The sequence below is a fragment of the Sapajus apella genome, unplaced genomic scaffold (genome assembly GCF_009761245.1).
Source record: "Sapajus apella isolate SASKATOON/1434 unplaced genomic scaffold, GSC_monkey_1.0 scaffold83, whole genome shotgun sequence".
NCBI lineage: Eukaryota > Metazoa > Chordata > Mammalia > Primates > Cebidae > Sapajus > Sapajus apella.
The window spans coordinates 3,005,963-3,019,304 of NW_022437023.1; the positions used below are offsets into that span (position 1 = coordinate 3,005,963).

General features: G+C 39.7%; 1 protein-coding gene across 3 annotated transcripts in view; it reads right to left on the reverse strand.

Annotated features, from left to right (window-relative positions):
* Positions 1–13,342, reverse strand: part of FKBP5 (FKBP prolyl isomerase 5) — a 159,155-nt gene that overhangs the window by 38,937 nt on the left and 106,876 nt on the right. For all 3 annotated transcript variants that reach the window (XM_032253533.1, XM_032253531.1, XM_032253532.1), the window contains 2 exons: positions 7,887–8,029; positions 6,870–6,984 (listed from right to left, as the gene is read on the reverse strand). In XM_032253533.1, the coding sequence (XP_032109424.1) occupies positions 6,870–6,984; positions 7,887–8,029 (258 nt within the window). The remainder of the gene's footprint in view (positions 1–6,869; positions 6,985–7,886; positions 8,030–13,342) is intronic.

Here is a 13,342-nt window from a genome sequence, read left to right on the forward strand (position 1 = left end):
GCACTTTGGGAGGCCAAGGTGGGTGGATCACCTGAGGTCAGGAGTTCAAGACCAGCCTGGCTAACATGGTGAAACTCCACCTTTACTAAAAATACAAAAATTAGCTGGGCGTGGTGGCATGTGTCTGTAGTTCCAACTACTCGGGAGGCTGGGGCGGAAGAATCACTTGAACCCAGGAGGTGAGGTTGCAGTGAGCCAAGATTACGCAACTGCGCTCCAGCCTGGGCTATTGCACTCCAGCCTGGGCTACAGAAAAAGAAAAATAGGCATCAAGGATCTTTTTCCCTAGAAGCAAAACAAATTAGAGAAACACAATATATAGGGGAAAAGAAATTAAGTGTCCACTAAATGTCTGACACTTGTCTTCATAACTGTTTGTATTAGCCTGTTCTCGCGCTGCCTTGAAGAACTGCCAGAGACTGGGTAATTTATAAGGAAAGGAGGTTTAATTGACTCACAATTTCACGTGGCTGGGGAAGTCTCAGGAAACTTACAATCATGGCAGAAGGGGAGGCAAACACGTCCTTCTTCACATGGCATCAGGAGAGAGAAGTACCAGCAGGGTTTCCCTGCCAGACACTTATAAAACCATCAGATTGTATGAGAACTCACTCTATCATAAGAACAGCATAGGGGAAACTGCCCCCGTGATTCAGTTACCTCCCACTGGGTCCTTCCCATGACACGTGGGAATTATGGGAACTACAATTCAAGATGAGATTTTGGTAGGGACACAGCTAAACCCTATCACTGTCACACAACCTGTGGTAGTGAAAATTATTCCCATTTTACAGATTTTAAAAACTGGATGCTCCAGGTAGTTAAGTAACTTGTCTAAAGTCATAAAAATATCAGGCAGCAATTCCAAGATTCAAAACTCAAGTCTTTCACTTTTGAAGCCTATCTGTCTCCTCCCCCATACCACTTAATTGTTTCTTTACACTTAAATGACAGAAATTTAGTAAAACACATATCTATCATGACATATTGTAAAGGGTGATCAATATCTATTGTTCTCGTTCACTCACAGCTGGCTTTTTTTATTCCAAGTTTTATTTACTTATTTATTTATTTTTTGAGATGGATTTTCACTCTATCACTCAGGCTAGAGTGCAGTGGCGCAATCTCTGCTCACTGCAACCTCCGCCTCCCAGGATCAAGCGATTCTCCTGCCTCAGCCTCCCAAGTAGCTGGGATTACAGGTGCCCACCACCACGACTAATTTTTTTAGTACAGATGGGGTTTTGCCATGTTGGTCAGGCTGGTCTTGAACTCCTGACCTCAGGTGATCTGCCCACCTTGGCCTCCCAAAGTGCTGGGATTACAGGCATGAGCCACCATACCCAGCCTAGTTTCAGTTTTTATATCTGGTTTTACATCTAAGTATATTTGGTGATGCTACAAACAAAAGGCAAACCAGTAAAGACTGAGATTTCAAAAAAGAAAAAGGGGATCTTGGTTTTAGATGGGGACCACCTTTAAGGTAATCTTTGTTCTCCTCCCCCAGATAGCTAACTTGTTTAAAGGAGGAAAAACCAGGACAGTTTAACCTTGATAAATGAAAGCACGACACAATACATTTCTATAAAATAGATTTGTTACAGAAAACCAAGAAGGTCTTTTGAGTGAAAAAGCAAAATCAACCATTTACTCTAAAATTTCCCAGGAAAGTACATTCTAACAAGATGAAAGACAAAAGATTAGTCATTGTTCGTTCTTCCTTTCCCTTTCCCCTTCCTTTCCTTTCTTCCCTCCCTTCCTTCCCTTTCAATCTCTCTCTCTCTCTCTCTTTCTTTTTTATTGAGACAGAGTCTTGTTCTGTTGCCAAGGCTGGAGTGCAGTGGCATGAGATCACAACTCTCTGCAGCCTTGAACTCCTGGGCTCAAGAGATCCTCCTGCCTCAGCCTCCTGAGTAGCTGGGACTACAGGCATGTGCCATCACACCTGGCTAAATTTTAAATTATTTGTAGAGACAAGGTCTCTATGTTGCTCAGGATGGTCTCAAATTCTTGAGGTCAACCAATCTTCCTGACTCAGCCTCCCAAAGTTCTGGGATTACCAGTGTGAGCCACCACGCTTGGCTCCCTTTCTTGAAACAAACAGAAAAAATAAAATGACATAAAACATAATGAAATACAGGAAGAAAAACCAGGATCTAATGATATAATTAATGAGACAGGAATAGTGTGGAAATAATGGGGAAATGGGAACAGGTTAATAGGGATAAGGGGGCAATGACACTTTTGAGTATATTGTTTTTTGCATAGTTTAGAATCATGGTAATGTTTCACATATCCAAAACAAAACAAATAATTAAAATTAACCAGAGCATGGCAGGAACCCAAAATGGAATATACACAGTAACAAATGAACAACTTGTTACAACTGAGTAACACAATCACACTGACTGGGTTGAGGAAGAAAGAAGTTACCTGAGTTAGAAAGCAAGTGTTTTTTACTCAATATGCTTAGAAATAAAATTAAAAAAAAAAAAGTGTTTTGAATATACACTATAAGGCTGATGACACAAGGAACTAAACACAAATATTTCCTAAAGTCAGTTTGTCACAGGGGTCTAGCATAGCAATTCTAAAAGCACCTTACATATACACTATTATGGAGCAAATGAGTATGCTGTGGAGAATTGAGAGCACTTTCTCACTTTGGAGAAAGGAGTTTCAAATGAGCAAAGGGCAGGCAAACCTGCAGTATTGGATTGGAACTGCAGCTGCCAGTGTGTGTTCATTGTTTTAATGAACACGTGGCCAGGTGCGGTGGCTCACACCTGTAATCCCAACACTTTGGGAGACCAAGACAGGAGGATCACAAGGCCAGGAGTTCGAAACTACCATGGCCAACATGGTGAAATCCCATCTCTACTAAAAATAAAAAAAATAGCTGGGTGTGGTGGCAGGCACCTGTAATCCCAGCTACACTGGACGCTGAGACAGGAGTATCACTTGAACCTGGGAGGCAGAGGTTGCAGTGAGCTGACAGCGCACCACTGCACTCCAGCCTCATGACAGAGTGAGACTCAAAAAACCAAACCAAAACAACAACAAAATAGATATACACACAGCAGGATGATGTGGAAATACATACAGATGTATGTGTATGTATGTTGAGTTCCATATATTCTCTACTGCTCTGTCTGCTAAGAGGGTCTAGGAATGATGATATCTCAAACTCGAACTCCTGACCTCAGGTAATCCACGCGTCTCAGCCTCCCAAAGTACTGGGATTACAGGTGTGAGCCACCGCGCCCGGCCGGGAATGATGTTATCTCATAGCAGGAGCAAACCTAGCACTCCGATCTTGGTTTCTAAATGCCTTTCTCCAGTAAAAGCAGTCAGAGCTCCTTGGATAAATGGTTAGTTCCAGATCTGGGGCAGGAAAATTTTAAGATGAGCCAAGAGTGTCTTGTGGTACCAGGAAGTAAGGAACTACTAAAAAAAAAAAAAAAAAAAAAAAAATGGGGATAATATTGAAAGGACACAAAAACAAACAAAGGAGTTTCTAATTGTCAAATCTAGGACAATAGGAACAGTAAAATAAATAAGAATAGTAATGAATAATAACCTACAGAATAAAATAAATATCCACAGGTCCACACTGACATAAATAAACTGAATATATATACAGTAGGATTCCAATTAACGTAGAGAGAACAATAGCAACAGAAAAATTACCGTTAGTCAAATGCCACAATAATGACTACTGCATGCAAAAATCAACAAATGCCAAAATGAATGTGTAAAGTTGTGATATAAAACAAGGTAGTACTTCCATCCTACTACTTTTTAATTACAAAGGGAAAACGTAAACTTTGCAGTAGCAAAACATGGTTTCCCACCTTAACCCAGTGTTCTAAGTTAACATCACCAGTAATGGGACATCCCTATCATGTACCTCTTGATAATGATGAAAGGCACAACATCACTTCAGTGGTATTTTCCCCAAAATGCATAACCTCAATCTAATTTAAAACATAACAGAAACCCAAATTGAGATATTCTACAAAATCATCAGTTGTCTTCAAAAGAGCAGAGTAGGCCAGGTGTGGTGGCGCATGCCTGTAATCCCAGCACTCTGGGATGCCGAGGCAGATGGATCACCCAAGGTCAGGAGTTTGAGAACAGCCTGATCAACATGGTGAAACCCTGTCTCTATTAAAAATACAAAAATTAGTAGGGTGTGGTGGTGTGCGTCTGTAGTTTCAGCTACTCAGGAGGCTGAGACAGGAGAGACAGGAGAGTTGCTTGAACCCAGGAGGTAGAGGTTGCAGTGAGCTGAGACTGTGTCACTGCACTCCAGCCTGGGTGACAGTGCAAGACTCCATCTCAAAACAACAACAACAACAACAACAACAAAAGTAAATACAATGCTGGATCCTGAGTTTGATCTTAGACCAGAAAACGACAGTAATGTAATACAGTAACTGGTGAAATTCAAGTAAGATCTGTAAAATAGTTACCAGTACTACATCAATGTTAACTTCTTGATTTTTATAAATGTACTGTGATTAGGTAAGATGTTAACATTTAGAGGAAGCTGTGTGAAGCATATAAGGGAACACTCTATACTAGTTTTGCGACTTTTCTGTAATTCTAAAATTATTTCAAAACAAAAAGTAAAAAAAGAAAAAAATTGACTCCCATCACAAATATTACCAAAAGCAAGGTTTGATTTAATTTAATCTGCTCTAAAGTAATCTCCACAGTGGTAATTTTGTGGTATTGTCTATAACTGGAGAAAGCTTTTCCTCTTAATTTAGTTGACAAAACCCTCTAGTTTAAAAATAAATATTATAAATTATTGAATCTAGGGAGTTCCTGTATCCATAGGAATAAACCTCCATCTTTGTATATACATTTGAAATTTTTCATAATAAAAATGTAAAATACACATTTATAGACAAGCTTAAGTGCTTACTAATATAGTGAAGATGATTTGCTATCACTCCTATAACTTTTGTAAACATTTAGAATTCTATGATGGAGTTTTAGGGCCAGTAGGACCTTAAAAATCAAGAGGTCCAACCCTGCCTCACTGCATAGGAAAGAAGCTAACTCACACGGGTGAGGTCTAGCTGGAGCCAGCCTGAGGCCACGGCTGAGGCTGGAATCCTATCTCGCAACTCCCAGTCTGGAGCTATTTCCCTGATATGCTATATTTAAAGCTCTTCATTTATTAAAAAAAATTATCCCAAATGACAGAGCTAAACACTTCAATTGCAATAGCACAATAGTATGTGTAACTGCTTCCCAAAACAACAGAATTTAAACTGATTTGCCAGACTCGTAGAAATAAAATATGGGTTGAAAATATTATATACTTTAAAAATAAGAAACTCAACTATTCTAATTTTCTGTTTTAAATGAACTCTTTAATTTACTTTTTGTTTTTAAGAGACAAGGTCTCACTATGGTGCCTAGGCTAGAGTATACTGGCCATTCACTGGTGTAATCATAGCACACTGTAGCCTTGAACTCCCGGCCTCTAGTGATCCTCCCATCTCAGCCTCCCAAGTAGCTGGGACTACTGGTGCACACCATTATACTTGGCTTTTGAAATCTTTCTTTTAAATAGACCTTTTATAATAACAGTTCATGTTCCCATCCTTGTTGAGTGATGTGATTTTTGTTCTTAATGGAAGTATTTCTCTGTTTTCCCATAATTCTCTTCTGAAGGATTTCAGCTCACTAATGACAGTTCTCAAGTATTTATTCATGCAGAAAGCCTTCATTAAACACCAAATGTGTGTTAGGCACTGCAGGTAATGGCTGAAAACAAAAGGATGAAGAAAGGTTCTGGTCCTCAAGCACTCACAGTATACTGGGGGAAATGGGCAAATACTGATTACAATATAAAGTGACAAGTAGTATACACAGTGGTACATACAGTTTGCTCTGGGAGGGAGGAAGAGTCAGCTATTTCAGCCCTCAGAGCTGCCCGTACTCCCACTTAGCAAATGAAGCAACAGAATAGCTTCAGGCTACTCAATGAATAGTAAAGCAGGACTTGAACCTAGGTCTCCTGATATGGAATAGAATGAACACTATTGTCCAATATTAATCTAAATGATGAACTATTTTTTTTTATCTTGATGATAGCTGATGAGATGGATTTGTGTCCTAAAGGGGAGTACAATCTACTACTCTGTTTAGTAACTCTGTAACCTTGGGCAATTTATTTGACATCTCTGAACTAACTTTTCTCATCTGGAGATAAGCAATCTAAACTCTTAAGGTTGTAAGAAATAAATGAACAAATTTATCAGGCAACTAATATAGTTGTTGGCAAACCAAAGAGTCCACAGATTGAGAATTTCTTGTGGATGAAATTACTTTGTATTCATTTTTTAATTTGTAGAGGCTGGTAGGGTGCCTGGCATGTAGATGTTGAATTAATACTTACTAAGTAAAACTATTATTAAATAAATGTTGAATCTGAAACTATTCTTTTTTCTTTTTTGGAGGGACAGAATCTCGCTGTTGTTCAGACTGGAGCGCAATGGCACAATCATGGCTCTCTGCTGTAGCCTTGATCTCTAGAGCTCAAGTGATCCTCCCACCTCAGCCTCCCAAGTAGCTGGGACTACAGGGACGAGCCACCACGCTCAGCTAATTTTCTCGATGTTTTTTAGTAGAGGTGGGGACTCACTATGTTGCCCTGGCTGGTCTCAAACTCCTAAGCTCAAGAGATCCTCCTGCCTTGGCCTCCCAAAGTGCTGGGATTACAGGTGTGAGTCACTGTGTCCAGCCGATATGTTCATTTCTATAAACAGATTTTTTTTAAAGTCTTCATTTTGTCCACATAAATGGAGCCCAACTTTTAAGGATTAGTTCCCTCTTACTTCAATACTTACTTTGTACTCTTGCTCCTTCATTTGGATTTGAATATCCCTCTCCTCTCCGTTTAGTTCTCCGGATAATGCCTCCATCTTCAAGTAAATCCTCTCCTTTGAAATCAAGAAGCTCTATCTAGAAAGAAAAAAGGAATTCAGCTGAGAAAAGATCAAATAAAGCCAATGTAACATATGTGAAGGCAAGGGCAACCAATTCTTTCATTTTATAAAATAAATCTGTTTAAAAATATATATATTCATCTATGTATCTTAATTATTGGAAAAGTAGCAAACAAAACCCACTATACTTTTCCACACTTGGAACAAATTTCATGTAATAATAATGTCTTGGACTATATCCTAAGGGATGCAGTACAAAGATAGGAAATATTAGGAAAACTACCCTGTGGGCAAAAAGCCAGAGCTACAAGGTACTGATGTAAAATCATTTTATTTGAGGCCATGACTTTCCCACCCTGGATTTATAGAGTTTCCTTCTCAAAATGTAAGAATAAATCTCACGAATGTGGCCTATGACTGACTAAAGGTGTATCTTACCTAGCTAGGGTGGTTCTTAAAAATCAAGTTTTGCCAAATAAATGTCATTCAACAGAGGATGAATGATGTTTTATCACTATCAACGGCTTCTAGAGAAGTGAGATCTATGATATATAAACCTTTATAATATGAAAGTACCTGCAACTTGACATAGGCATATTTCTACATTTATCACCAACATTTCCATCCTGTATTCTGGTCAATTTTGAGTATATCACACTCACACCACGGACCAGAATCTTTATTTCTAAGTGTAGTGTCTTGTTTATTTGGATATGAACTTTCTGTGCTAGAAGCATGTTTCTAAGAAAGCACTGGCATGCACAACCTTGGGTGTGTGGGAAGCAATTCAAGAAGCCATGCTCCAAAATAAATAAGTTGGATCTGATACTCTATAGCAAGCTTAGCTCCCACTGTTGCTTCAAAGCCATTTCTATTGTAGAGCAGATGCTGACAAGGCAGCATCACACACATACTTGCCTCAAAAAAGAGAGTTGCATTTGAGGGAATTTTAGGAAGACTGCCAGTTGCTCCATATGCATATTCTGGTTTGCACAGTAAATGGCATATCTCTCCTTTCTTCATGGTAGCCACCCCAATGTCCCATGCCTTGATGACTTGGCCTAAGAGAAAGGAAAAGGTAGTTGAAAGCTATATGGCTTATTTTAAAAGATTTAACTTTTATAAAACAAAAGTTCAAAGTTCCAGTTCTTCATACTATGTACTCAGCTAGAAAGTATGGGCTACAAGATGACAGAACTCAGTAGAAGTTACATACAAATAAATAAATTAAGATTTTTTTTTTAAGGTTATCATAAAAGATTCCCTGCTGATCGGCCCAGCACTTTGGGAGGCTGAGGCGAGAGGATTGCTTGAGCCTAGGAGTTTGAGACCAGCCTGGGCAACACAGCGAGACCTCATCTCTACATTAAAAAAACAAAACAAAACAAAAACAAAAAACAACACCCCAAAAAAATACAGCTGGGTGTGGTGGTGCACCACTGTAGTCCCAGCTACTCCGGAGGCTATGGTGGGAGGATGCTTGAGCCTGGGAGCCCAGGGGGTTAAGGCTTCAGTGAGTCATGATTATGCCACTGCACTCCAGCCTGGGTGATAGAGTGAGACCCTGTCTCAAAAAGGATTCCCTGCTGAAGGGAATGAAAGTAGTATAAATTCCTAAACTACTCAAAAATTAAGTCTTTGAAAACTGGTGGTAACATTATCCATGAAATATAACTGTGTTGCAATTGTTGCTTAATTTATCATTTCAACTATATATAATAAGTGCATATTTTCTAGGCAGAGACAGAACAAAAATAGTACTGAAAAACAGAGTTTGTCCTAATGAAGCTTATAATTTAGTTGGGTAGACACAAAAACAACAAAACAAGAAGTAACCAGAAGAGTATAAATTGCAAAGGGTTCACGAAACACATTTCTTCTCAAAATTTATAATCAGAAAAATGTTTCTTTAAACAAAAAATGTATGTGTCTTTTTGTCAACCCACAGCTACAGAACTTAAAATATTTTATTTTTTGCCTACTTCCAGGAAACTAAGTTAAATTTATTGCTCAATTGTAGAAATATATTAGGCTATATAATTGTAATCTTAACGTTTACAGTTCCTATGATGTGCATCATTATCTTACTGTAAGTATTATCAAGTCCTTTGGGAGACAGTAGAAAATTTAGGCAATTTAAAAGGCTAAATTACATTTTGGCTGGGCGTGGTGGCTCACACCTGTAATCCCAACACTTTGGGAGGCCAAGGTAGGCAGATCACTAGAGGCCAGTAATTCAAGACCAGCCTGGCCAACATGGTGAAACCCTGTCTCTACTAAAAATATAAAAATTAGCTAGGCATGGTGGTGTGGGCCTGTAATCCCAGTTACTTGGGAGGCTGAGGCAGGAGAATTGCTTGAACCTGGGAGGAAGGGGTTGCAGTGAGCAGAGATCACACCACTGCACTCCAGCCTGGGCTACAGAGTAAGAGCCTGTCTCAAAAAAAAAAAAAAAAAAAAAAAAAGGCTAAATGACACATGAGGTACTCTATCAAAAACATTAAGTATCTGGGGACTGGGCACATTGGCTCATGCCTGTAATCCTGGCACTTTGGGAGGCGGAAAGATTCCTTGAGCTCAGGAGTTCGATACCAGCCCAGGCAACAGGTGAAACCCCATCTCTACAAAAAAATATATTAAAAAAATTAGCCAGGCAAGGCGATGCTTGCCAGCTACTCAGGAGGCTAAGGTGGGAGCATCGCTTGGGCCCAGGAGGTCGAGGCTGCAGTGAGCTGAGATCGTGCCACAGCACTCCAGCCTAGGCAGCAGAGTGGAGACCCTGTCTTGTCTCAAAAAACAAAAACAAAAATGTAAGTATTCAAAGTGGAATCAAATAAAAGACGAACCCCAGAGGAAGTGAATTTAAAATGAGCTGGTGGTAAGATATTAAGACAAGGGAAACCCTACATAACAGTATATAAGCAGGGATAGATAAAACGTTTGTCATTCATGGCTTTAGCTTAATCTTTATTAACTATTACAACTTTTCAAAATGTTAGCTACATTTATTTCAGTGAAAAATGTATGTAAGTGGCCAGGAACACTGGCTCATACCTGTAGTATCAGCATTTTGGGAGGCCAAGCGGGAGCATCCACTTGAGCCCAGGAGTTTTAAGACTGGCTAGGGCAACATTGTGAGACTCCATCTCAACAAAAATTTTAAAAATTAGTGTGGCATGGTGGTACATGCTTATAGCTCCAGCTATTTTGGAGGTTAAGACAGGAGAATAGCTTGAACTCAGGAGTAAGAGGCTACAGTGAGCAATGATTATGTCATTGCACTCCACCCTAGGTGACAGCAAGATCCTGTCTCTTAAAAAAATTACAAATTATTCAAGTAATACATGACTATTATTAAAACACCCATGAGAGAGATGGAAAGTGAAAGCTGAAAGGCCATCCATCTGCTCCTTATAAGTCACTGTTATGTTTATTCTACTGTGTGCCATCACTTTTTAAAAAAATTTAAAACACAAATGACAGCAAACTAGACATTCAGTTCTGAACTATTTTTTCATTTAATATATGTCTTCATCCTCTTTCTCCATCAGTAGAAAGGAGGATGTAAACTTTAGAGGTCAAAAATGCACCATACTCTAACCTCAGACCACCTGGATCTGAATACCAAGCCTGCCCTTTACTATCTGTGTAAACTTGTAAAAGTTATTTAACCTCCAAGCTTCAGTCTCCTCACCTGCAAAATGGCGATAATAACAGTACTTGCCATATATTAATAGTTGTTGTAAGGATTATTAGATAAAACATATCAAAAGCATGGCACAGTGCCTGGCACATATGTATTTGATAAAGAAAAGACATCATCATCATCATAAATACAAATAGACCTACCTCATTCTTAATGGATGTATAATACTACAATCTCCTATTGATAAATATATTACCAACAGTAATCTGATGAGACTACTTGTCCATTTATGTTTGCCTACTCTGCATAAGCATATTTGGAGGGTAACTTCCTGGAAGTGCAAAGGTGATATGCACTTTAAATTTGATAACTATTGTCCAACGGTCTTTACAAAATGGCTACATTAATTCTTGTTTAAGAGACAAGGGCCTTGCTCTGTCACACAGACTGGAGTGTAGTGGTGTGATTATAGCTCACTGCAGCCTCAACCTCCCAGGCTCAAGCAGTCCTCCCACCTTAGCCTCCCAAGTAGCTGGGACCACAGACATGTGCCACCACATTGGACTAATTTTCTTTTTTCTTATTGTAGACAGTCTCACCATGTTGCCCAGGCTGGTCTCAAACGCCTGGGCTCAAGAGAACCTCAGCCTCCCTAGTAGCCAGGACTATAGGTGCATACCACTGTGATTTTAAATTTTTCTGTAGATACGAGGTCTTGCTACATTGCCGAGGTTGGTCTTGAACTCCTAGCCTCAAGTGATCCTCCTGTTTCAGCTTTCCAAAGCGCTGGGATTACAGGTGTGAGCCATTGCATCAGCCCAGTTTTTTCCCCCTTTTTAAGAGACAGGGTCTTTCTATGCTGCTCAGGCTGGACTCAAACTCCCGGTTCAAGTGATCCTCCTACCTCAGCTTCTGAGTGGCTGAAACTACAGGCACCTGGCTTCAACTGATACTTAACAAGAGTTTGAGAAAGAAAAAGTAGCCTCCCCAACATCTGGAAACTGCGTGAACAATTATAGCTGGACTTCAGTGTTCTTTGAAGCTGGCCTAGGGATTACAGGGAGGCCATATTATTCTCCTGTGGGACATAAACAATCTCACAAAGTATCAACATCGGACAAGGTCACTCTGAGACTGTGTTCAAGTGAGACAAAACAAAAATACTTCACAATTTTGTCTGGTTGGGCCCAGTGGCTCATACCTGAGGTCAGGAGTTTGAGACCAGCCTGGCCAACATGGCAAAACCCCGTCTCTACTAAAAAAACAAAAATTAGCTGGGTGTCAAGGTGGGTGCCTGTAATCCCAGCTACTCGGGAGGCTGAGGCAGAGAATTGCTTGAACCCGAGAGGTGGAGTTGCAGTGAGCCGAGACTGCACCACTGTACTCCAGCCCCACTTCAAAAAAAATTTTTTTTTGTCTAAGCCTAGAGAAAAAAAAAGTTCACTATGTATTTTACAAAACACCAAACACCCCCCTCTCCTGGCTAATATGAGTGACTGCTGCTTCTCTACCAGTCACAGCTTTGGTCTCACTCTACTCTAGTTGGCCTACCTCCTAATAAGATATATTAAGACACCCAAACGTAGAATCACTACACACCCTAACAGCATCTAATCGAGAAAGCTCTGCTTTCCTAAAATTCCCCCAAATCACCTAATTCAAGCCCAAGTCTTATAAAATATCCCTTCTAACACTCTGAGATACTCCACAGTTCACATGGTGTGCATCCTCCCTCACAAGTAGTGAACCAACGTGTCAAACTATAGGTGTGTTTCTAGTGGTCTGTGGCTGCAGGGCACTGACAAGGCCCACTCCACTTATGGGAGCAGTGTGTGGGACCACACCACAGGAAACCAGTTGTATCACTCAGTGTATTTGCAAACAGAACAGAGAGCATCAATTAGTCTGGAGTGGGGTAAGCAAGCTTCTATACCACATTTCCTTAGGTTAAATTCCTAGATGTAGAATTAACTGGCCCAAAAGCATAAATATTTTGTTTTTGAGACAGGGTCTCACTTTGTTGCCCAGGCTGGAGTATAGCAGCACGATCTTGGCTCATTGCAACCTGTCTCCTGGGCTCAAGTGATTCTTGTGCCTCAGTCTCCCAAGTACCTGGGATTACAGGCACATGCCACCATGCTTGGTTAATTTTTGAATTTTTTGGTGGAGACATGGTTTTGCCACATTGGCCAGGCTGGCCTTAAACTCCTGACGTCAAGTGGTCCACCTACCTTGGCCTCCAAAATTGCTGGGATTACAGGCGTGAGCCGCTGTGCCCAATCCCCAATGCATAAACATTTTAAAGATTTCTCATCTTTAGGATCTTAGTCATGGGTAAAATACAGGTAGAATATATAAAGTCACTTTATTATTGTACTTCATCTAGACCTCAATTTTACTAGCTTACACATAATTTACTTTATCAATTTCAGGAGTCTTATTCCATTTGTAATAAAATATGAAACAAGAATATATATGTACACAAATGCGTAATACAGCTATCACTGAATTTAAATGCTTTATATGTATGTAACTACAGGCAGGTGAAAAAGTTTAAAAGTATACAATGCCCAGTATAAAAGCAATGCATTATACTTTTTCTTTCTTTTGTTAATATTACATTTTTTCTGGTTTAAAAAAATTATGTAACACATTTTAAGACACAACATTTTGATCCCTGAACACATTTATTTATAGTAAAGACTATAGTGACCACTCCAGAACATTC